The sequence below is a fragment of the Stegostoma tigrinum genome, chromosome 9, assembly GCF_030684315.1.
Source record: "Stegostoma tigrinum isolate sSteTig4 chromosome 9, sSteTig4.hap1, whole genome shotgun sequence".
NCBI classification, from domain to species: domain Eukaryota; kingdom Metazoa; phylum Chordata; class Chondrichthyes; order Orectolobiformes; family Stegostomatidae; genus Stegostoma; species Stegostoma tigrinum.
The window spans coordinates 39289954-39313739 of record NC_081362.1 but is presented as its reverse complement, the minus strand read 5'-3'; the positions used below and the strand labels follow the sequence as shown (position 1 = coordinate 39313739).

General features: G+C 42.2%; 1 protein-coding gene across 1 annotated transcript in view; it reads left to right on the top strand.

Moving 5' to 3' along the window:
* LOC125454846 (chitin synthase chs-1-like) overlaps positions 1-22603 on the top strand; it is a 56284-nt gene extending 33681 nt beyond the window's left edge. Inside the window, exons 13-19 of the mRNA XM_059648850.1 lie at positions 5212-5563; positions 7965-8005; positions 9337-9401; positions 12829-12939; positions 13488-13705; positions 19272-19353; positions 21597-22603. Of these exons, the coding sequence (XP_059504833.1) occupies positions 5212-5563; positions 7965-8005; positions 9337-9401; positions 12829-12939; positions 13488-13705; positions 19272-19353; positions 21597-21617 (890 nt within the window). The 3' untranslated portion in view covers positions 21618-22603. The remainder of the gene's footprint in view (positions 1-5211; positions 5564-7964; positions 8006-9336; positions 9402-12828; positions 12940-13487; positions 13706-19271; positions 19354-21596) is intronic.
* The last annotated feature ends 1183 nt before the right edge of the window (positions 22604-23786 follow it).

Sequence of the window (23786 nt, the reverse complement as noted above, 5' to 3'; positions counted from 1 at the left end):
GGAATTGTATTACAGCTGCACTTTTGAGAGGTGAAACTTAATTCCAGACTTCTCAAATTTTAAATTTTTTTCCATCAGTTCATGCCTATCACTTTAAGACAAATAGAGCTGCAAAAGAAGCAATCGTAGTGTTTAAATATTGCAGGATGATACCATCTCTGTTTTACTTTACAGAAGTCTCTGATGTTCATGTATATCTAGTTAACTTTCTTTTCTACTTTCCAGGCAGGATCAGGTGCAATGGCTAGAATGGCCATGAAGAAATTTGAATGTAGCTCTTTAGCCATGGATAAGGGCCAAAAGGATTAAAGTTCTTTTGTTTCACAGCATTACACTTTTTTAAAGATGTTATTTGAATGTGAGGAAGAGGATAACGTCCACATATATTCCAAACACGGATGCTAATATTGAATGAGAAACTCTGATATCTGTGTTCCTTTTAATATCATGGGTCAAATCTTCTGATCTCTGGCCTGCTACAGGGCAGGTATTGAGCTGAGTTATGTAATGGACACTGTAGAAGTTTACTATATTGCACTTTGTCAGAATTGTCTGGGCATTTTAATTTTGAATAGACAGTTCTTTTCCTCCGTAACATTATAACAATCTCTGACTCTGAACTGGAGACAGCACGGTGGCTTGGTGGTTAGCACTGCTGTCTCACAGTGTCAGGGGCCTGGGTTCAGTTCCACCTCGGGCAACTGCCTATGTGGAGTTTGCACATTCTCCTTGTGTCTGCGTGGGTTTCCTCAGGTGTTCTGGTTTCCTCCCACAGTCCAAAGATGTGCAGGTTAGGTGGATTGGCCATCCTAAATTGCCCATAGTATTCAGGGATGTGTAGATTAGCTGGGTTTGGGGAATTGGTCTGGGTGGGATTTTGAGGATCAGTGTAACATTGTTCGGCCGGAGAGCCTGTTTCCACACTGTAGGGATTCTATTCTAAAGATTTTGGACTGTTCTAATATGCTTATCTGGATAGCTACCCAGAAAATTTAACTCAGATTAAAACATAGTCTAACTCCTGGTCAAATACACAATTGGTTTCAAAATTCACCTAAACCAACAGAGTAAGTTCTCACAATGGGCCCCTACCCCCACCAACCCACCCTGACCTGAATATATGCTCCCTGATTAATCCCTAAGCTGCTCACTATGTCCCAAACTTAACTACCCTCCTGACATGACCTGACCTTCCATACCTATCCTGTTTAACTCCTTAAGCTGCCAAGGACTCCAGACAATTAGGCCAAAATGAGATTATGGAATACTTGGAAATATAGGGCTGAGTTAACACAGCTTAGTCAATGAAAGGTCATGCTTAACAAAGCTGTTAAAATTCTTTGAGGAGTTAATGAGTAAGTTAGACAAAGTAGAGCAAGTGAACGTGATATATTTGGGTTTCCAGAAGGCCTTTGACAAGGTGCTGCACAGGTGGATTCTAAATAAGATAAGAGCCCTTGGTGTTAGGGGCAAAGTACTGGCATGGATTGAGGATGGGCTAACTGACAGAGGCAGAGAGTCAAGATAATGTGGTCTTTTTCAGGATTGCAGCTGGTGAGTTATGAAGTTCCGCAGGGACCAGCATTGGGTCCACAGCTATTCATGTAATATATTAAAGATCTGGATGAGGGAACTGAGGGCATTGTTGCTAAGTTTACAGATGATACAAAGGTATGTTGAGGGGCAAGTAGTGTTGAGGATTGAGGAGGCTGCAGACCTTAGGCTGGGAGAATGGGTAAAGAAATGAACAAAATACAATGTGGGAAAATGTAAGATTATGTGCTTTGGGAAGAATAAAAGCATGGATTTTTTCTAAACAGGGAAAAGGTTTAGAAATCTGAAGCGCAAAAGGATGTAGAAGTCCTAGTTAAGCATTCTGTTAAGGTTAAAATACAAGTTTAGTTGACAGTTAGGAAAGTATATGCAGTGTTAGCAACCATTTCAAGAGAGCTAGAATACAAGAGCAGAGATGCTAAAGTTGTACAAGACTCTGGGCAGAACATATTTGGAATATTGTGAGCAGTTTTGGGCTCTCTATCTAGGGAAGGATATGCTGGCATTGAAGGGAACCCAGAGGAGGTTTACAAGAATGATCCTGGGATGAAGGGCTTGTCATTGAGGAGTGGCTGAGGACTATGGGTCTGTACTCAATGGAGTTTAGAAAGATGAGAGGGTACCTGACTGGAACTTACAGACTACTGAGAGGCTTAGAGTGGAAGCGGAGAAGAGGTTTCCCCCAGTAGGAGAGACTAGGGCCGAAGGGCACTGTCTCAGATTCACGCAGATGGGGGGTGAATCTGTGGAATTCATTGCCACAGAAGGCTGTGGAGGTCAAGTAATTGAGTGTTTTTAAGGCCGCACTAGAGAAGTACTAGATTAATAATGATTTCAAAGATTGAGGATAAGGCAGGAAAACGTGGTTGAGAAACATATCAGACATGATTGAATGGTGCAGCAGATTCCATGGGCTGAATGGCCTAATTCTGTTCTTATACCTTATGGTCCTATCCCTATCCGGTTAGCTAGGTTCAGAGACCTGGTTATTGCCCCTGCATGGAAGATCAGGGACCACATTTCTATGGCAACTGTGTTTCAAAATGGATTCTTTCCTGATATGCTGAACAAACAAAGTAACACTGCTGGTAGAGGATTTGAATCATACTGAAAAGTGAGAAGAGTCATTTTGTTAGTTTCCTACTTTTTTAAGATCCACGTTCCTCCTTCTGACTCAAATCTGTGAAATCGATGGAGCAAGAGTGAGTTAAAGCGTCAAATTGGGTTTGAGACTCAGGTTACACTTTTGGAGAGAGCTCATCATGTTGTTGTCTTTTGAGATCTAACAATATTTGTTGGTAAATGTTTTGTAACCAGCCTGTTTAGAGACATTTGTACATACTTGTGGAGCAAGTGGTTCTTGAACCCAGGTTTCCTGGTTTAAAGGCAGGAGACTGCCACTGCTCCACAAGAGCCCTTAATTTACTTTTAAATATAACTAATTTTTAATTTGGATAAATGTGAGGTATTGAATTTTAGTAAAACAAACAAAGACAATACTTTTACAACTAAAACTAAGGCCTTGGGCAGAGTTCTAGCGGTTCAGGGACATAATTCTTTGAACTTTGCATCACATATACATAGTGGTTAAGAAGTGTTGAGCATGTTTAATTTCATTGCTCAGACCTTTGAGTGTAGGAGTTGGGATCTTATGTTGAAGCTGCACAGGATATTGGTGAGGTCTCTTCTGGAGCACTGTGTCCAGTCCTGGTTTCTTTCTAATAGTAATGATATTATTAAGCTGGAGAAGGTTCAGAAGAGACTTACTAGAATGTTGCTGGGATTGAAGGATTTCAGTCATAAGGAGATGTTGGATAAGCCAGCACCTCATTCACTGGAGCACAAGAGGTGGAGAGATGACCTTCTAGAGGTTTATAAAACAACGAGGGGTATAGATAAGTGAATGGCAGTGTCTTTTACCTATAGAGGGGAATGTCAAGACTAGGGGGTATATCTTTAAGGTGAGGAGAAAGATCTTAAAAAGACATGAGGTGCAATTTTTTTACATAGACACTGGTTTGTGTGTGGAATGGACTTCCAAAGGAAGCAGTGAATCTCAGTACAATTACTACGTTTAAAAGACATTTGAGTAATTACATGAAAAATAAATATCTAGAGCCTTATGGGCCGAGCACATGCAGGTTGGACTAATTTCGTCTGGGAATATGGTTGTCCATGGGTTGGTTGGACCAAAAAGTCTGTTTTTGTGCTGTATGATTCTATACCTCTATATACCCTCCAAATATTCAAACTGCCTGGAGTACATTTTTCTTTGTGCTAATACCATTTTTTAAATGTGTTGACAATTACTTATGTTCTACTGTCTTCCTATGCCTTTACTTGAGGGTGTAACCATATAAGTATTTAATTACCAAACCAATGGGTGTGACTGTTAAAATTATTACCCTAAATGTCAAGGGACCTTTCAATAAAACAGAACAAAGTATTCACTATATTTAGGAAAGAGACTGTATAGGTGTCATTGCAACAAGGGCACCAGTGAGTGACAAAGATAAAAACTTGGGGGAAAAACATTAAACTCACATCAGCCCATTTCATGATTGCAAATGTGTGTGTAACTTGGAAAATTGTGTGTGCGCTAGGAGAGGGGTGAAGACTTCAGAAAAGTTACAACACTGAAATTGACTGGAGTCTTGCAGATGGCACTGTTTCACGTGTAGAGCCAGGAAGAGCTGAGAGTTTGTTTTTTGTCCATCAATTGCGCAGCGAATTCTGGATGGCCATCACCCTTAATGAAAAGTTTTTTTTCTTGTCCCCTCAAATCCTTATACCCCCTCCAGTTCACTGTACCGCCGCTGCCCATTCCCTCTCCCAGTTCACTCTCCTCATCCCCAATGCCCATCTACTTTATCCCTTGCCCATTCGCTTCATCCCTCCCTCATTCACAATCTCTTCCCCTGTTCACTCAACATACCCCACTCTCCTCTTCCCTCTTGTTCTATCCTTTGGTCTCTATACCCCTTCCCCATGCCTCTTCCCCCTCCACCTCACTGCTTTCACCTTTGCCTTCGCAACTCCCCCCTCCACTCTTTATCACAATCTCATTCATTTTCCCCTACCCATTCTATTCATTCTACCTGTTTTCCCCACCCCCCGACTCTACCCCTCGCTCATTTCACTACCCCTCCCCCTGCCACCCCGCCACCGATCTCCAGTGTCACCCTTTCCCCTCATCTGCTGCTCCCTCCTCTGGTGCACTTGCTCTAACTCTGGGAACTGCTCCATCAGTAGCTGCTGCACTTCTTAGTCACCTTTTCACACCTGTTTTAAGCTGTAAATGAACAAGTGACATGCCTGCCTGAAACAGCTCTAGAACATTAAACATGCAAAGAAGGAACCCACATTGGTTGTTGGACTCAGGCAACTTCAGGTATAAAATGAATGAAACAATGCCTCAGTAGTGATTCCTGAACTAAACAAGTGCCTTCATGTGAAAATAAAGTAATTCCGTTTTACACTGGCCTGCTGCTTAGAGATGGTTCTGACATGGACTCTTCCAAATATTTATCAACTTGTTATGATTCTGCTCTGTGGTTATTATACCCCAAGATGGGACCTGACCAACCTTCCTAGGAGAATGTTACAAGGCTCCGAGTTTTTTGCATTGATGTTAACATGATGTTATACCCTTTTCAGGTGAAATGGTGAAAGAAAACACCTTTATTACTCCGACAGGCTTGTTCTTCATCTCGATGATGATCCTTTACCTCTCAACAGCAATGTTGCACCCCCAAGAATTCCCCCTTGTTTTTTATGGATTGTTGTACATCATTTGTATTCCCAGTGGATACTTGTTGTTACCAATATACGCCATGGTAAATATGAATAATGTTTCATGGGGCACACGTGAAACAGTCACTCCGAAAAAACAGGACAAAATTAACACTAAGCAGATTCTGCGATACGAAAAGAAATGCAAATGCATCTGTTGGGACATTGAATTTTTAGTCAAAGAGGATAAAAAGGAATTAGTTCAGTATGCAGACAGGTAAGCTTCTCCAAGTAATTTACAATATTCGACGTGTAGTAGTGCAGATTAACATTATTATCGATCTGTTCTATGTATTGGTTTGTAATTTCTTTGTTTTGAAGTAAGGGTTTAGTTATTGATTGTTGATTGATTTATTTTCTTTGGATTAAATTGGCCTCTCGTATTGTGCCTTACAAGTTTGCAAGGATGGATGATATTAGGTTCTGAGAAAGAACTCAAGAGAACTCAGACTTTAGTACAGGGCTCTGTATCAATTTCTTGCTCGCCTATGGTTCCCTGGCTGGTTGGAGCTTCAGCTTTCCCTGGGCTTGATTTGTTAGGTGCTACCCACATGCTGGAAATTACAGCATGAAGCCAGAATCTTTCCTTTATGGGGGCATAATTTCTGCTGCTTTTGTTTGGTTTTCATAGAGTAAGGCTGATGTTCTGATTCTTCTGTGGGATTACTTCAGGGATGTTTTTGCACAAAAAGGTGAATGAGAGAGAGTTTTGTTTTGCTACAGTGAAATTCTGACTACTTATTCTAATTGTAAGCAAGGAAAGGTTTAGCTTTTTCCCAAGAATTAATATGACAAACGTAAACTGTTTCAGGATTCACAAAGGTAAATTCTTTGACATTTTTCCAATTAATATTCAGTTCAGGTGTACTCAAAAGTGCCTCTATACATCTGAAACTTGCCAACATCTGTCTTTTCACCACATTTAGGAACGCAGGGCTTGATTTTAACCTACTCAAAACCCATCCCTTGTACAGCATCAAAGTCAGGGATTGTCCCTATTTTACCATTCTACTTTCTGCTGTGTTCTTGAGAGTTTTGGATGTATCCCTGGAATATTTTGTCCCTGGAGAGGTCCCATCCTTTGATCTTTTTGATCAGAGCATCACATTTGATTCTAAAGATTGATTTACTTGTGGCTTTTTCTGTCTGGGCAGAATCTTCCTAGGCACTGAAAGAGATGGGCCTTGGTGAGATGTGTGGTGGATCATAAAGACGTTTGGCAAACCCCATCTCAATGTCAAGATCATCTCATGGCATCTTGTTTGCTTTTCTCAAACTGCATGGAATTGGCGAGTTCCCAGTTGATAGTCAATTGCTTTTTAAATGCCTCATTAACAGCCCAAATCATCGTAGCTTGCGAACCTACCAAACTCACCAAACAAACTAGCCATCCATATGGAAACCAGACTGGTTTTTAATCTGCTCATTTTGCTTACTGTCATAGCACTCACTCACTCTGAGCCCACCTAAATGCTGCCAGCATCCTTCCTTTGCAATGCCCTATCTTGCCTCTTTTTTTGCAATTTGGCCCTAATCCAGAGGTGCTAGTCTCATTCTGCTTCTGTCTTGTCTTGATATTTGGCGCATGCATGAGAACGCTTGTCACAGTTGTCAGTAGGCCTCTAGCCAAGGGATGTAGCCTTTGCTCAGGAGCTGCAGAAACTGTAGCCAAGGGCAGTGTCCGATACCTGTCTAGGGGCTGAGACACAGTCACTTAAGTGATCAGAGCCAGGATGGTGTCTGCATAAAAGATGAGAAGCTGATTATATTGAACAGACCACCAACCAGCTTGATGCTCTCTGCCCTTTTGGAGTCTCCTTTCCTTCTGGAATAAGACTGATGCATGTATCAAGGGAGATTAAAATTGGTGGTACAACTGTAATTTTTAGTGTAAGTGGGGAGATATTCCGAACAAATGAGTAGACAGAGCAGAGGATGTGCAGGGTTAGTAATGTTAAGGGTTTGGGTGGGTCACAGTGTGTGAGGGAATATGTTGCTGGCAAAGATGAGTGGTGAAGCATGAGCCTTAGTGGGAGGTGGATGCAGTAGCAGAGCGAGTGTGAGGTTTCAGAAAGAAGATTGCGGCACTTATGCTGGCAGAGTAGGTGAAAACAGCTGAGACTGTTTTAACCTGGGTGGCAGGAGCAGGTTGGCATAGTCTGGTGTCATGGCCTCCACTGCTGGTCCTGAGGGATGAAGAAGTCCCACCTCTGTATCACCCCATCAAAGAACGGCATGCATTTTTGCCCTGCCTGCCAGTACTTGTCCAGGAGTTCATGGGCTTTTAAATATGGTGTCTGTGTAAGGAATTCTAGTCAAATCCAGGAACTCATGTGAGTAGTGAGTTGCACTGGGAATGACACATACAAGATGGGGTGGAAACCAGACGTGATATTCACCATAAAGGCTGATATGCCAATCCAAAGCAATGAGTTTGATAGGATACTGCAAGTTGGCCTTGAGTTGAAAATTACTCCACCACACTCAACCTAACTTGTTCTTGATCAAAAATGTAAGATACAGCCACATATACTTTATATTTCTAGGCTCATTACATTGTTTAATATTCTATATTTGAACTTGATCAATTTTTTAAAAAAATCTCTTCTTTCCTTCAGTACAATTGAAGAAGAAATAATGGAACCACGAATTGAAGACAGTGAGTGTTAAGATGATAACTAATTGGCAATCTTTACCAGAAGTATATGTCCAATACGATCATATCTGATATTAGTATTGCAGGATTTTCTTTAGGCCGGAACTATTTGCTTCCAATTTTCTGCTGCTTCTTGTAAACACTGAATCGTGGTGCTTTATGTTGCAGCTGTGGCGCAGCCTTTTTATTACTGTGGCCAAGTATCCTTTTGATCTATCAGTCAGGACATTTAGTGTCAGTAGACCATACAGAATTCAAGTTTACCCAGTGTTCACATGCATACCTGTAAGACATATTGGAACAGCAGTTGGCCATTCAACCGCCTGAAGCCTCTCAGCCATTCAATTAGCTGATAGCTGATCCATAGAGAACGAGAGTGAGTAAGAGATTTCTGCTATTTTGATGTGAAAACTCGCTTTTTGACATCCTGAATGGCTTAGCTCTATTTATAAAATTATATCCTTTGTTCTGGGCTCCTTCATTTTTCTAAGAGAACAGATGATAGTTTGAGTGACTGGGATCGAGAGGGTCCACCTGTACATTTTGGTATAAAACACAAAACTTCAGCAAATACACATTTAAGATCTCTCAAAAACAAACTTAAGATTATTGGTCTTTATTTGTGTCCTTGATCAGAATGTAAATTTGCAAGGTGAATGGGCACTTTAGTAAGATTGAAAAAACTATATAAAATAGAGGGGACAGAACCACAGATCATTTGGAGGTTTAGATGTGTAAATGGGATAAATTAATGGAAATGCAATTTGCAAAATGGAAATTTAGAGAGTAGCTAGATAATAAAATAGATCAGAAGTGAGGTGATACAACAATGCTGGCTATAAGAACACCTGTTTTGTTGTTATATCAGTCTATTGCTTGTGTTATTTTAGAGATTGCTAGGCTGCAAAATGATAGTGGGAGCGTGAATGATACCTGTATCAGCTATAAAATATGGATGTTACCCATGCTCAGTGGTTCCACTGGTTCAATGCATTGTGGTTATTGAACTCTAATCTAGCCTGACTCCACTTGCAGTATTGAGCGGGTGCTAAATGTTCTGGTGCAGCATTGTTCAGATGGGATGTTAAACTAAAGAGTCCATCTCCCTTCAAGTTAATATAAAAGATCTTACGAGACTAATCAAGTTAGCATGGGGAGTTCTCACTGTTATAACAGTTTTCAATCACCTTCAACTAAAATCAAATTATTTCATTACTTATCCCATTGTTGTTTATAAGACTTTGTTGTGCGTATTTTGGCAGCTGCTTCTCTGTCCAATACAGCCATTCAAAAAAATGTTTTGGTTCTCTGTTTCTTCTGCTTCTATTGTATAGATTGGATAAGCAATTTGCAAGACCAGTCATTCCATATAAAACTTGCTGTTGAAGAACTTGATGAAGTAAGTTATTTTGACTGACATTTGTATAATTTCCTTGTGCATTCATTTCAATGTGTTGTATGAACTCTATTGTGTTTTATGTAGCTACTAACTGTAATTTAAAGTAATATAGATATTTGGAACATAATTGTCCAAATCATGCAGTCTAACGCTCATTGGAGTTTTGACGTACAACAGATGCGCAAAGAGACGCTGCGGGGAGTCATGACGCATGGCCCTATGTGAGAATGGACTGGGAAATTTCAACTTCCAATGGGCAATTCCCGTATACTGTGGAATCCTCTGTGAACTGAGGAGTTATAATGTGAATCCTCACCCAGGAAATATTACATAGAAAGTTAACAGGTCTAACCCCTGGTCAGCTACAAAACTGACCTCACAATCAGTCATGTGGGGCCAAAGAGATGTTCGAACAAATGTTCACCTGCACATTTGCTAACATGGTATACTGTATATGCCATTCCCGTTATGGCCTCGTCTTCATTAGGGAAACCAAACAGAGGCTTGGGGACCTTCCTGACTTCTGACTACCATCAAATCTGCAGCTGCCACAGTTTCCCTCGCCAATTGAATACCTTACAGTTCTGATTATCATCCCACCCACCTGCTTTGCGGAATACCTGCACTCAGTTGGCAACAAACAACTGCGCCTCCCAGTCGCAAACCATTTCAACTTCCCCTCCCACTCCTTGGACGACGTGTCCATCCTGGGCCTCCTTCATTGCCACAATGATGCCATCCGAAAGATGCAGAAACAGCATCTCATATATTGCTTGGGAACCCTGCAGCCCAAGGGTATCAATGTGGACTTTACAAGCTTCAAAATTTCCCCTCCCCCTACCACATCCCAAAATTACCCTGCCTCCCTAACTATTCCACTCACCGGAAGCTCCACCCCCATCTCCTACCCACTAACCACATCCCACCTCCTTGACCTGTCCGTCCTCCCTGGACTGACCTATCCCTTTCCTAACTCTCCACCTACATTCACCTTTACTGGCTCCAACCCTGGCCTCTTTGACCTATCTATTTCCCCTCCACCTACCTTCTCCTTTATCTATCTTCTATCTGCCTCCCCCTCTCTCCCTGTTTATTTCAGAACCCCCTTCCCCTCCCCCTCCCCCATTTCTGAAGAAGGCTCTCGACCCAAAACGTCAGCTTTCCTGCTCCTCTGACGCTGCTTGGCCTGCTGTGTTCATCTAGCTCTACACCATGTTATCTCAGTCATACTAACCTCTGACGAGCTCCCTCACCCTCCTGATTATGTGTGACTGCACCCTGACCAATGACTACCCCTTTCAGTCCAGATAGCCCTCAACCACAACTACCTATTGAAACTCCAACTACCACGTGACTGTCTGGTTACCTCCTGGTTTTCCGATTACCTCCCTGACTACCACCAAATCTGCAGCTGCCACAGTTTCCCTCACCAATTGAATACCTTACAGTTCTGATTATCATCCCACCCACCTGCTTCTCATGGCAGATGTGTCTGGACCTTGGATAGTGAGGAGGGTGGAAGTAAATGAGCAGAAAGTTATATGGTTGCATGGGAAGGGGCCATGGGGATGTGAGGAGGTCTTGGGACTGGACCAGGGCATTCCAGAAGGAATAGTTCTTGTGGAAGGCTGACATGGGAGGGGAGGGGAATATGAAACTAGGAATGGCATCCCGCTGGAGATGGTGAGAATGGTGGTCATGATCACTCACGTGTGGATGCTGGCAGACTGGTAAATGAGGATCGGGGAATCTATTGTAGTTGTGGGAGTGAAGCAAATGGGTGAGAGCTGAAATATGGGAGATGGGTTGGGCACAACTGAGGGCCCTGCCAACCATGGCTGTGAGGTATCCTCAGGTGAGGAAGAAGGTGGATGTTTTGGAGACCCCCTTGTAGAAGGTGGCATCATCAAAACAGATGTGATGGAAATGGAGAAAGGAATAGAGTCTTTACAGGAAACAGGATGTGAGGATGTATAATCAAGGTAACTGTGGGAGTGACTGGGTTAGTAGTGGATATTGGAGGCCAGCCTATCCCCAGAAATGGAAACGGATGTCGAGAAAGGGAAGGGAAGAGTCAGAGATGGATCAAGTGAAGGTGATAGTGGGGTGGAAATTGGAAGTGAAATAGATAAATCTTTCCAATTCCAGATGAGAGAAGGAAGCAGCAGCAATGAGGTCATCAATATGCTGGAGAGAGACTTGTGGGTGGAAACTAGAGTAGGACTGAAACAAGAATGACACTAAAGTCGGTGGAGTGGTGGACACTGTGGAAGAATGTTGCAGGTTGCAAGGAGACTTGAATAAACTGCAGAATTGGGCCAAAAGGTGGCAAATGGAGTTTGATATGGATAAATGTGAGGTGATTCACTTTGGGAGAAATAATAGGAAGGCAGAATACCGGGTCAATGGAAAGATTCTTGTCAGTGTGGATGTGCAGAGGGATCTTGGCGTCCATGTACATAGATCCCTGAAAGTTGCCACCCAGGTTGATAGTGCTGTTAAGAAGGCTTACTGTGTTCTAGGTTTTATTGGTAGAGGGACTAAGTTCTGGAGCCGTGATGTCATGCTGCAACTGTACAAAATGCTAGTGCGGCCTCACTTGGAATATTGCGTGCAGTTCAAGTCGCCCCATTACAGGAAGTATGTGGAAGCATTGGAAAAGGTGCAGAGGAGATTTACCAGGATGTTGCCTGGTCTGGACTGCAGGCCCTATGAAGAAAGGCTGAGGGACTTGGGCCAGTTCTCACTGGAGAGAAGGAGGCTAAGAGGGGATTTAATAGAGACATACAAGATGATCGGAGGATTAGATAGTGTGGACAGTGAGGGTCTTTTTCTGAGGATGATGACTTCAGCTTGTACAAGGGGGAATAGCTACAAATTGAGGGGTGACAGATTTAAGACAGATGTCAGAGGCAGGTTCTTCACTCGGAGTGGTAAGGGCGTGGAACGCCCTGCCTGCCAATGTAGTTAACTCAGCCACTTTGGGGGCATATAAACAGCCCTTGGATAAGCATATGGATAATGATGATGGGATAGTGTAGTGGGAGAGGCTTAGATTAGTTCACAGATTGGCGCAACAGTGAGGGCCGAAGGGCCTGTTCTGCGCTGTATTGTTTAAAAAAAAATGTTTCAGTTACCCCACAAAGAGACAGGCTTAACTCAGGCCCATGTGGGTGCACATGGCCACACCTTTGACCTGAAATTTTTTTATTTAGTCTCTCTGCTGCACTTTGACTGAGCTCCCCTGAGGACATTGAACTCTGCATTTCTGATAAAGCTGGGCAAGGAATATCTAACAGGAAATATGGTCAGCAGTGAGTTATGGGACAGTTCGAGTGGAGCAGATATCCAACTTTGATAGTTGCTCCTTGGAAGACCTGGGCCAATATTTTTATTGATCTTATCATTCTATATGTCTTATTTGCAGGAAGAAATCCCATTCTGGAATGATCTCATTGAATTGTATCTTAAACCTATTGAAGAAGATAAAGAAAAACAGGCAGAGGTAGAAAAGGAATTGAAATCTCTCAGAAACAAGGTAAACACTTCTTGCAAGTGGCTGTTCTGAAACTCATCACTTGTTCAGCCCCAAAGGGGAAATCAATTCTTAAAATTATTTTTGATTGATGAGGACCAAACAATGGACTGAAGGCACTGAAAAAGTTTTTTGTCGTGCTTTAACATTAGAAATGGTTTCAAAACCTGATCTGTTCAACTTTCTGAACATAACAACAGACTAGCTGGAATTTCTACATTTGCTTGACCATGATAGTAAATGCCTCCTCATTGAAAGAATGCAGATTGCATCCTAAACTATACTAAATTAAACGGTGAATTTTGTGTGGGTTCATTTGCAGAGTCAAACCTCACTTGGTAAGACAAGGAATTGGAGAATCACTGAGTGTTGGCTAGCACTCCTGATAGATACAGTCCCTTTTTCCATGATTAAACTGAATCAGGAGCTCCCATTGAACACCTGCTCTCGTTAATCAGGATTACGTTTGTTACGTATAGAAGTCTACAAGTATATTGTATTTGGTAAGCACTTATGATGTCATTATGAATAAACTGTTGCATTCTTTTCAGGCAACTTTTCTCTTCTTCATTATTAATACACTGTGGATTGTTTCAACATTTTTTCTACAAGCAATTGGTCCAGAGATACACATCAAGATCCCTAAAATCCTCCCAAATGGTACTTTTTCAAAAAGTGAAATTCTTATCATCGAACCACTCAGCTTCATGTTCTTGGTATCGTTCGCTGGACTGTTGGGAATTCAGTTCCTCACCATGCTTTACCACAGGTATTAATTCTAATATATTTTGCTCTCTAAACAATTAGGCCCAGGATCAAATGTGTGGGTTGGATACTCAGGGGTGGGAGAATTCCTGGCTATTTGACCCCAACTTTTAAAAATGGCAGCCAACTCTCGCCATTTTTGGTCCCATGCACTACCCTGTACTTATCCACCCATCCCAGTGGCCTCTCATATGTCCATGCCTCTAATCATCTCAATACCTCATTATAGCATTTGTGCCAACACATGCTAACTCATATACCCTTACCCTGCCTTCTATAACAATTCATCTAATATCCAGTTTTGAGGAAGGGTGACTGGACCTGAAACGTTAACTCTGTTTTTCCATTCACAGATGCTGCCAGACTTGCCGAGCTTTTCCAGCAACTTTGTTTTTGTTCCTAATTTACAGCATCTGCAGATCTTTGGTTTTCATCTAATATCCATCATGGGCATACCACAGGAGCCATGTTGACAGAAAATAAATTTATGTATCCGGAGTTGATTCTCTATTGAAAGAGACATATTTTGATCAATGCAAAAATGAATTCAATACATTGACTACCTTCCAATGAATCCTTTGGATAGACAAATATTTCATTTAAGTACTCAATCCCTTAAAGTAAACCCTTAAATAAACAAATACTTCTATAACCAATTGGAGCCTCTATCACAATGCTAAACAGATAGTTACACTATTGCAAAAATCATAGTTTGGGAAATCAACAAATAGCACAAATCCTACAATGGCTTTTGTTAACAGAAGTGCTGATGTATCTAGCACAATTTCTGTTTTAATTCTCACATTTCTTTTTGTCAGTTCTCAAATTCCTAGAATCGCTACAGTGTGAAAGTAGACCATTTTTGCCCAGCGAGTCCATGCCAAAAAACATCCCACCCAGACCCTTCCCTATCCCTGTCACCCTGCATTTTCCAGTGGCTAATCCACCTAGACTGCACATCCTTGGACACAGTAGGTAGTTTACATGGCCAATGCACCTAACCTACACATCTTTGGACTGTGGGAGGAAACTCAAGCACCCGGAGGAAACCCATGCAGACACGGGGAGAATGTGCACACTCAACACACAGTTGCCTGAGTATGGAATTGTACCCAGGTCCCTGGCACTGTGAGGCAGCAGCACTAACCACTGAGCAACCATGCCACCCCAGACTGATTTGGCAGTCCCAATCACGATCCCAGTCATCTACAAAGGGATGGAACAGAGTGTTGACAATAATATCAAGTTGCATTTGCTGTGCAATAACCTAGGTTTTGTTGCACCAGGGCCATTTAGTTCCTTACAACTTCAGCCTAAACATAGCCAAAATAGCAGAATTCCAGAGATGAGGGGAGGGTGACTGTAAGGCTGCATTTGACTGAATCTGGCACCTAGGAGCTCTTACAAAACTGGAGTCAGTCAGAATTGGGGGAATCTTTCTACTAGTTGGTTTCTACTAGTTGGTTTCTACTAGTTGGATTCTACTAACACAATAGAAGATGGCTGTGGTTGTTGCAAGTCAATTAGCTCACTCCCTGGACATCACCTTAGGCATTCCTCAAGGCTATATCCTAACCCTAACCATTTTCTCTGCTTTACGAATGTCCATTCCTCCATCATATAGTCAGAAGTGGGCATGTTCACTGATGATTACACAAAATTCAATAATATTTACATCTCTTCCAATACGGAATCACCTCCTGTCCATATGCAGCAAATCCTGGACAAATTAGGCTTAAGCTGATAAATGGCAAGTAAGATTTGTGACAAAAAATTTCCAGGCAATTATCATTGCTAAAAGAGAATGTAACCACATCCCCTAACATTCATTGGTATTACCATTTCTGAAATCTTCAATATCAGCACCCTTGGAATACAATTAACCACCCTTACAAATATTCTGGCTACAAGAACAGGCCAAAGATTAGGAATTCAATGAAAAGTAACTGATCTCCTTACTCCCCAAAGCCTTTCCATCCTCTACAGAGCACAAGTCAGGTGTGTGACGACATAGGCACATGTTCCTGAACCAGTCCTATTCTAGCAACACTTAAGAAGCTTGACAGTATCCAGGAAAAGCAGTCTGTTTGATCTTCACCCCATATACCAGCTTCAGTATTCATTCCTTTCATCATCAATGCACGATAGCAGCACTATGTATAATCTACAAGGTGCAGTTCAATAACTAACCAAGGCTCATTAGGTAGCACCCACTAAACAGCTGACTATTACCACCTAGAAGGGCATCAGGTGTATAGGAGCACCATGATCTGCAAAAACTCCTCTCCAAAACACAGATCATCCTGATTTGAAACATTTCCGCTGGGTCTTCAGTGTCACTCAGTCAAAATTCTGGAATTCGCTCCTCAACAGTACTGTGGCTATTGTTACACCTCATTAGCAGCTGCAATTCGAGAAGACAGATCACCCCCACTTTCTCCAGGACAATCAGGGATGGAATTATAATTTTGGCCCAAGCAGCAATATCCACATTCAATGAATTAATTAATAAGATGAGTTCAGGGAGTTTTTAGAAACCAGCATACCTACTTTACACAGTCCCAAAGGGGTCCTTATGTCTCTCAAAAGGCCGCCTTCCTTCCATTAAAAAGCAACTAACTCCCCCACCACCTCTTCACCTCTCCCCAAAAAAGGCACCCTGGGATTAGATCCCAAGTTGTACCTTACCACATGAAAAGTTAGTGCACTAACTATCCAAAAGGAATGCATGGAGAACAAGAGATAATGGGAACTGCAGATGCTGGAGATTCCAAGATAATGAAATGTGAGGCTGGATGAACACAGCAGGCCAAGCAGCATCTCAGGAGCACAAAAGCTGACGTTTCGGGCCTAGACCCTTTATCAGAGAGGTTTGAGGGGGATGGGGGGAGGGAACTGGAATAAATAGGGAGAGAGGGGGAGGCGGACCGAAGATGGAGAGTAAAGAAGATAGGTGGAGAGAGTGTAGGTGGGGAGGTAGGGAGGCGATAGGTCAGTCCAGGGAAGACGGACAGGTCAAGGAGGTGGGATGAGGTTAGTAGGTAGCTGGGGATGCGGCTTGGGGTGGGAGGAAGGGATGGGTGAGAGGAAGAATGGGTGAGAGGAAGAACCGGTTAGGGAGGCCGAGACAGGTTGGACTTGTTTTGGGATGCAGTGGGTGGGGGGGAAGAGCTGGGCTGGTTGTGTGGTGCAGTGGGGGGAGGGGATGAACCGGGCTGGTCCAGGGATGCAGTAGGGGAAGGGGAGATTTTGAAACTGGTGAAGTCCACATTGATACCATATGGCTGCAGGGTTCCCAGGCGGAATATGAGTTGCTGTTCCTGCAACCTTCGGGTGGCATCATTGTGGCAGTGCAGGAGGCCCATGATGGACATGTCATCAAGAGAATGGGAGGGGGAGTGGAAATGGTTTGCGACTGGGAGGTGCAGTTGTTTGTTGCGAACTGAGCGGAGGCGTTCTGCAAAGCGGTCCCCAAGCCTCCGCTTGGTTTCTCCAATGTAGAGGAAGCCGCACCGGGTACAGTGGATGCAGTATACCACATTGGCAGATGTGCAGGTGAACCTCTGCTTAATGTGGAATGTCATCTTGGGGCCTGGGATGGGGGTGAGGGAGGAGGTGTGGAGACAAGTGTAGCATTTCCTGCGGTTGCAGGGGAAGGTGCCGGGTGTGGTGGGGTTGGAGGGCAGTGTGGAGCGAACAAGGGAGTCACGGAGAGAGTGGTCTCTCCGGAAAGCAGACAGGGGAGGGGATGGAAAAATGTCTTGGGTGGTGGGGTCGGAATGCAAATGGCGGAAGTGTCGGAGGATAATGCGTTGTATCCGGAGGTTGGTAGGGTGGTGTGTGAGAACGAGGGGGATCCTCTTAGGTCGGTTGTGGCGGGGGCGGGGTGTGAGGGATGTGTCGCGGGAAATGCGGGAGACGCGGTCAAGGGCGTTCTCGATCACCGTGGGGGGAAAGTTGCGGTCCTTAAAGAACTTGGACATCTGGGATGTGCGGGAGTGGAATGTCTTGTCGTGGGAGCAGATGCGGCGGAGGCGGAGGAATTGGGAATAGGGGATGGAATTTTTGCAGGAGGGTGGGTGGGAGGAGGTGTATTCTAGGTAGCTGTGGGAGTCGGTGGGCTTGAAATGGACATCAGTTACAAGCTGGTTGCCTGAGATGGAGACTGAGAGGTCCAGGAAGGTGAGGGATGTGCTGGAGATGGCCCAGGTGAACTGAAGGTTGGGGTGGAAGGTGTTGGTGAAGTGGATGAACTGTTCGAGCTCCTCTGGGGAGCAAGAGGCGGCGCCGATACAGTCATCAATGTACCGGAGGAAGAGGTGGGGTTTGGGGCCTGTGTAGGTGCGGAAGAGGGACTGTTCCACGTAACCTACAAAGAGGCAGGCATAGCTGGGGCCCATGCGGGTGCCCATGGCCACCCCCTTAGTCTGTAGGAAGTGGGAGGAGTCAAAAGAGAAGTTGTTGAGTGTGAGGACGAGTTCTGCTAGGCGGATGAGAGTGTCGGTGGAGGGGGCCTGGTCGGGCCTGCGGGACAGGAAGAAGTGGAGGGCCTTGAGGCCATCTCCATGCGGAATGCAGGTGTACAGGGACTGGACGTCCATGGTGAATATGAGGTGTTGGGGGCCAGGGAATTGGAAGTCCTGGAGGAGGTGGAGGGCGTGGGTGGTGTCACGGACGTAGGTGGGGAGTTCCTGGACCAAAGGGGAGAAAATGGAGTCCAGATAGGTGGAGATGAGTTCGGTGGGGCAGGAGCAGGCTGAGACGATGGGTCGACCAGGGCAGGCAGGTTTGTGGATTTTGGGAAGGAGGGTCTAGGCCCGAAACGTCAGCTTTTGTGCTCCTGAGATGCTGCTTGGCCTGCTGTGTTCATCCAGCCTCACATTTCATTAGCATGGAGAACAAACTACTTTAACCTGGTTTATTCTCCACGCTCTGGATTTCACATTCCAGGCACTCCAAAATCCTATTTATTGAAGCCAGCCTGTCATAAAAATGGTCAGCTGTTTTCAGGAACCATGTATATATGAATCATAGCCTGTCCAAATCCTGCATACCTCCCAAAAAAAAAGGTGCTTTAGGGCGGCATGGCGGCTGAGTTGCTAGCACTGCTGCTCACAGCATAAGGAACCTGTGTTCAATTTTACACTCGGGTGACTCTCTGGGTGGAGTTTTCACATTCTCCCTGTGTGTACGTGGGTTTCCTCCAAGTGGTCTGGTTTCCTCCCACAGTCCAAAGATGTGCAGACTAGGTGAATTGGCCATGCTAAATTGCACATAGTGTTCAGGGATGCGTGGGTTAGGTGGGTTATAGGGGGATAGGTCTGGGTGGGATCCTCTGAGAGTCAGTGTGGATCTGTTGGGCCAATGAGCCTGTTTTCACGCTGTATGGGTTATATTCTTAAAAAAAAATGCTGATGAGTTAACTTTCACTGCTGGTTTCTGGAGTGGGATTTGGGATTCCCTCCACCTTCCAGTATTTTCAACAAAGCAGAGACACACCATTGTCATGAAGTTCTAAGCCTTAATTCAGTTTTACGGAAATGGTAACAATTTTATTTACATCATTCTAGGATTACCACACTCATCCATTTCATAGCATATAAAGGAACTGAAATAAAACCTCATCAGAACGTTGGAAAGTATCACCAAATGGTAAGAGTAATAAATTTTATTATTCATTTTGCTGACAAGAATCAAATTTTCAGGAATATATTAAGTCTTGTATTCCATCTACTATTTGCACTCAGTCACACTGCCCTCATGTCATACTTCACTCATTGTATTTTATCATTTCAAAACAAACCAGCAACAACTCAGTGCTGAAGATGCGAGGATGCTTCTGAAGAACCATGAGTCATTCTTTTATATCATGCATCACTACGGCTTAATACTCTAAATATTAACCTATAAATAAAATCACAGCATATTTAATCCATATGCATTTTTGTCTACAATTGGTCATCAACTTGCGGCATTGAATAATTATGTTGCTGTGAGCCTTGTAAGTATAGAAACTCTCAAAGTTCCTACTAGTTTCATGAGATGGTTACATTTGCACATTCATTGCCAATTAAACTAACTGCATAAAAATACACAGCTTTTTAATAATGAGATTATTGCTCTCCAAAATATATGACCTCTCCAGAAAGTGTTGTGGCACAGTGGTAACACCCCTACCTCTGGGTCACAATGTTTGGATTCAAGTTCCATTTGCCTCACACATGTCATGATACATTGAGCGGATTGAATAAAATAACGACAATCTAGAAAGAGAAAAACTCAAACTGTAAAAGTTGATTTCTGCACATGGTAAATTATTCTAACAGATTTTTAAATATGATTTTTTTTCCGCAGTACAGTCTTATCTTAACTCATATTATCTTTTTCTGTTATCTGATTTGACTTTAATTCACTATTTTTCTAATGTGTCCCTGTTTCTTTTTCAATCCTTGAAATGACCTTGCTTCAGAAGAGAGACTTTTGGTTTCACCAAGATCAAGATGCCGCCTTCTCAGTCCACTCTTGCAGTTACTTAGTCCTTTGAGCTAAAGGATACTCTGTTCTGGGAACATCTGAGCTTTTGTAAAATATTATATCCTCAAATTCACAATGAAGAACACATAGTGTTTAATTGTGGAGTTAGTTTATAATGCTGTACCTGGTCAGATGAGCATTTTATTTGCATCTTCTAGCATAATGATTCCTTGATGATTGGATAATAGATGGATATCCCAGGGACAGGAAATTCTCCCACCATTGCAAAACAACTTTAAAATTTCTTTCTTCTTCTTCAAGGTGTTGTAGGACTGAGAAAATGCATTGGCTATTAGTAAACTATCAGTGACTATTTGCTTGCCATTTGCGATTCTATTCAGCAAAGTCACTGTCATCGGAAGAGTTAGTTTTCCTTAATTTCCTGTTACTTAAAGATAGGACTAATAGCACTCACTCATTGTTGTGAAAGTGTCACAGTAAAGTCATGTCAGGGTAGTGGCTTGGTTAATCACAGAAATCTAGATGTTTGTGTCCAGGATGTATCTCTTTACCTGTCTTTTTCTGTCTCACTCCTAAATTGCATTGAAAAATGTGCAGTTCCCAGACTTGGGCTGTAGATTTTTTTTAAAAAAGCTAGAACTCCTTAGAATTGGTGCAAAAACAAAGTTGCTAGAAAAGCTCAGCAGGTCTGGCAGCATCTGTGAAGGAGAAAACAGTTAATGTTTCGGATCTGGTGACCTTTCCTCAGAATTGATGCAAGGTCATTTTAATAACCATAAATTTATTTAAGCCTGGTTTATCTGTCAGATTATTTTTATGATATTCTAATTGTTAATTACTTTCAAGGAACCTCTCTGGCACTGAATATTAACTGTTACGAACATGGAATCTCATTCCTTGCAATTTTAGCTGCTGTGGGCATTTTAAGTACTGCAAGTTTAAATCTATATTAACATTACTGTTCTATCCCTCATTTCTGTCTCCCTCAATCCAATCTTTATTTTCTTCCTCATCAAAATTTTTCTTTCTGTTCCTGGTATGGCTAAGAATGTCACAATTTTTTTTTTGCGTCAATTCAGTGATCAACTCACAATCCTTTAATCTAAATTGTTAAGATTTCACACAATTGCTTGTCTGTTTACTGAGGTCCCAGATGCCCAGTTTCTTTTGCTGCAAAGTTACAGCCTTGTGATTTTAGCGACTTATACAATAAATTATTGTGAAAATGAAGAAAAAAAGCAAAAGACAAGTTTAACTAAGGGACACACTCTTAGTTTCACTCCAACTGTAAATTTTGTCTCAATGTATTTTCAATTTTACTTTTAGTCTAAATGAATGCAATTTGATATTCCATGTACAGAAACAGAATTAAAATTGAATATTATTTAATTTTTTTTTAGTGTAAAGATCATGAGGTATGACAATATACAGAAGAAAAGTAACCAGTCGTTGAGAAAAATCAAGCTACATCTCACCAGCGTCTCTCAAATAATACCATTAGCTTTGTGTGTGAAACACAATTTGATAACTACTCAGGGATATGACAGTGAAGATCTGTGGCTCGTGTTACAAAACAGAAAAATATATTTTGAGAGTTAAATTTCCAATACATCAACAGTATCCCATCGACTGTCAGCTGAGAAATTTGTTGGCATTGGACCCATGTGGAAAGAGGCACACAAGTGCTGATATGATTGGTCGTACATACGTGCACTGTCAAAAAATGTCCCACTCATCTCACTTCCTCTCTCAATCTGGGTTCAGCTGACCAACTAGAATAACATGTAAACCAGCCATTTCTCAATTTTCCTTAGACTGGTGAGCTATCTTGAAGACATTGTGGTACCCACAGCTCTCTATCTTTGGGAAGAACAATTGACTGGTTTGAATGCTGACCTGGGCATCTGATGCCATTTAGCCATTTTCGCATAGTTCTGCCACCCCTCTCAACTGACATGAGCAATTTGTGCCATACTAGCGTAACAGCCTGATTTGGGAATTATCTAGTTATTAGCCCATAAAATTCAAGTAAACACATATTTCAAGTAAGGAAACTTTTTGGAAATGTTGTTGGTCTTCATATTATTTAATTTGATTAATACTCCCGACCTCTGAACTTAATTCAACATCCTTTTCATAATAAGAGAAACATTTCCATAAATTAGTGGAAACAGCTCAGGCATGAATAAGTTCTGATCTGTCTCAAGATTGGCGTGCACCATAATAAACATTTACAATGTACTGTATAATGAACTTGTGACAGTCACTAAATTGAAGAATTGGAAAGATAATTTTAGCCATGTGCACCATAGTGCAAAACTGTAACTACATTAGTAATTTTACAGTTTTGTTATACATTGACTGCAACAGAAACCTTTTCTGAAGGAGCATGCAGAACTCCATATAATTCTCCATTCATAGATATTAAAGGCATTGAGTCTGCTCTAACATTTAATATGATTGTGGCAGATCCTCTATCTCAATGTCTTATTCCCACTTTCTTATAAAACCTCTTGATTCCTTTAAATTTTAAATGTTTATTTATCTCTTTCTTCAATATATTCAGTGACTTGACCTCCATAACCTTGTATCATTGAGAATTCCACACTAACCTCTGAGTGAAGAAATGTTTTCTAACCTCAACCCTAAATGGACCATGTCCTGAGATTGTGTCCCCTGGTTCTAAACTCCACAGCCAAGAAAAATGTCCTCTCTGCATTTAGTTTTTTCAGACTTGTTAAAAATTTTACATGTTCTAATCAGACCCTGCTTCATTCTTGTCGGGCAGCCCTGCTAACACCAGTATTAGACTATTAAACATTCATTGCACTCCCTCTGTGACAAGTGTATCCTTACTGAAGTAGGGAGACCAAAACTATATTCAGTACTCTAGCTGTGGTTTCACCAAGGCTGTATAAAACTGTAGTGAGACATTGACACTTCTGAATTCAAATCCTCATGCAATGAAGGACAATATGCCATTTTCCAAACTAAGTGCTTGCTGCACCATTCTGTTTACTTAAATTGACTGGTGTACAAGGACATCCATATTCCCTGTACATCCACGCTTCCCAATTTAGCACCATTTAAATAATATTTTACATTTCCATTTTCGACACTGAAATGTATGACTTTATATTTATCCGTGATGTATTGCATCTGCCATGTGTTTGCCCACTCACTCAACTTGCCTCAATTACCTTGAAGCCCCTTTCAAACTCCTCACAGCTCACAATCCCAACCAGCTTTGTGTCGTCTGCAGACCTCCTCCTGGGCTGTTTCTCCTTCTGTTTGCATCTGAGCCACACCTTCCATGCTGGATATGTGATGAAGGCAAGGCCTTACATTTGACCTTAGATTTCTGTTTTGCCAGTTGATTTTATTCAAGTCTTAAAAGTGATCAAAATTTGCCTATAATGAAGGCTTAATAGGTTATCAATAGATATAACAAGGGATTATACAGTATTGTATTCCCTTATGTGTGCAATGACTATGAACTGATGCATCCAACTGTTCACATGTGCAAGGAGTTTAAGATGATTTTGTATCCAGCTGCATGTGCACAAGGCACACACTAGGTACATCATATA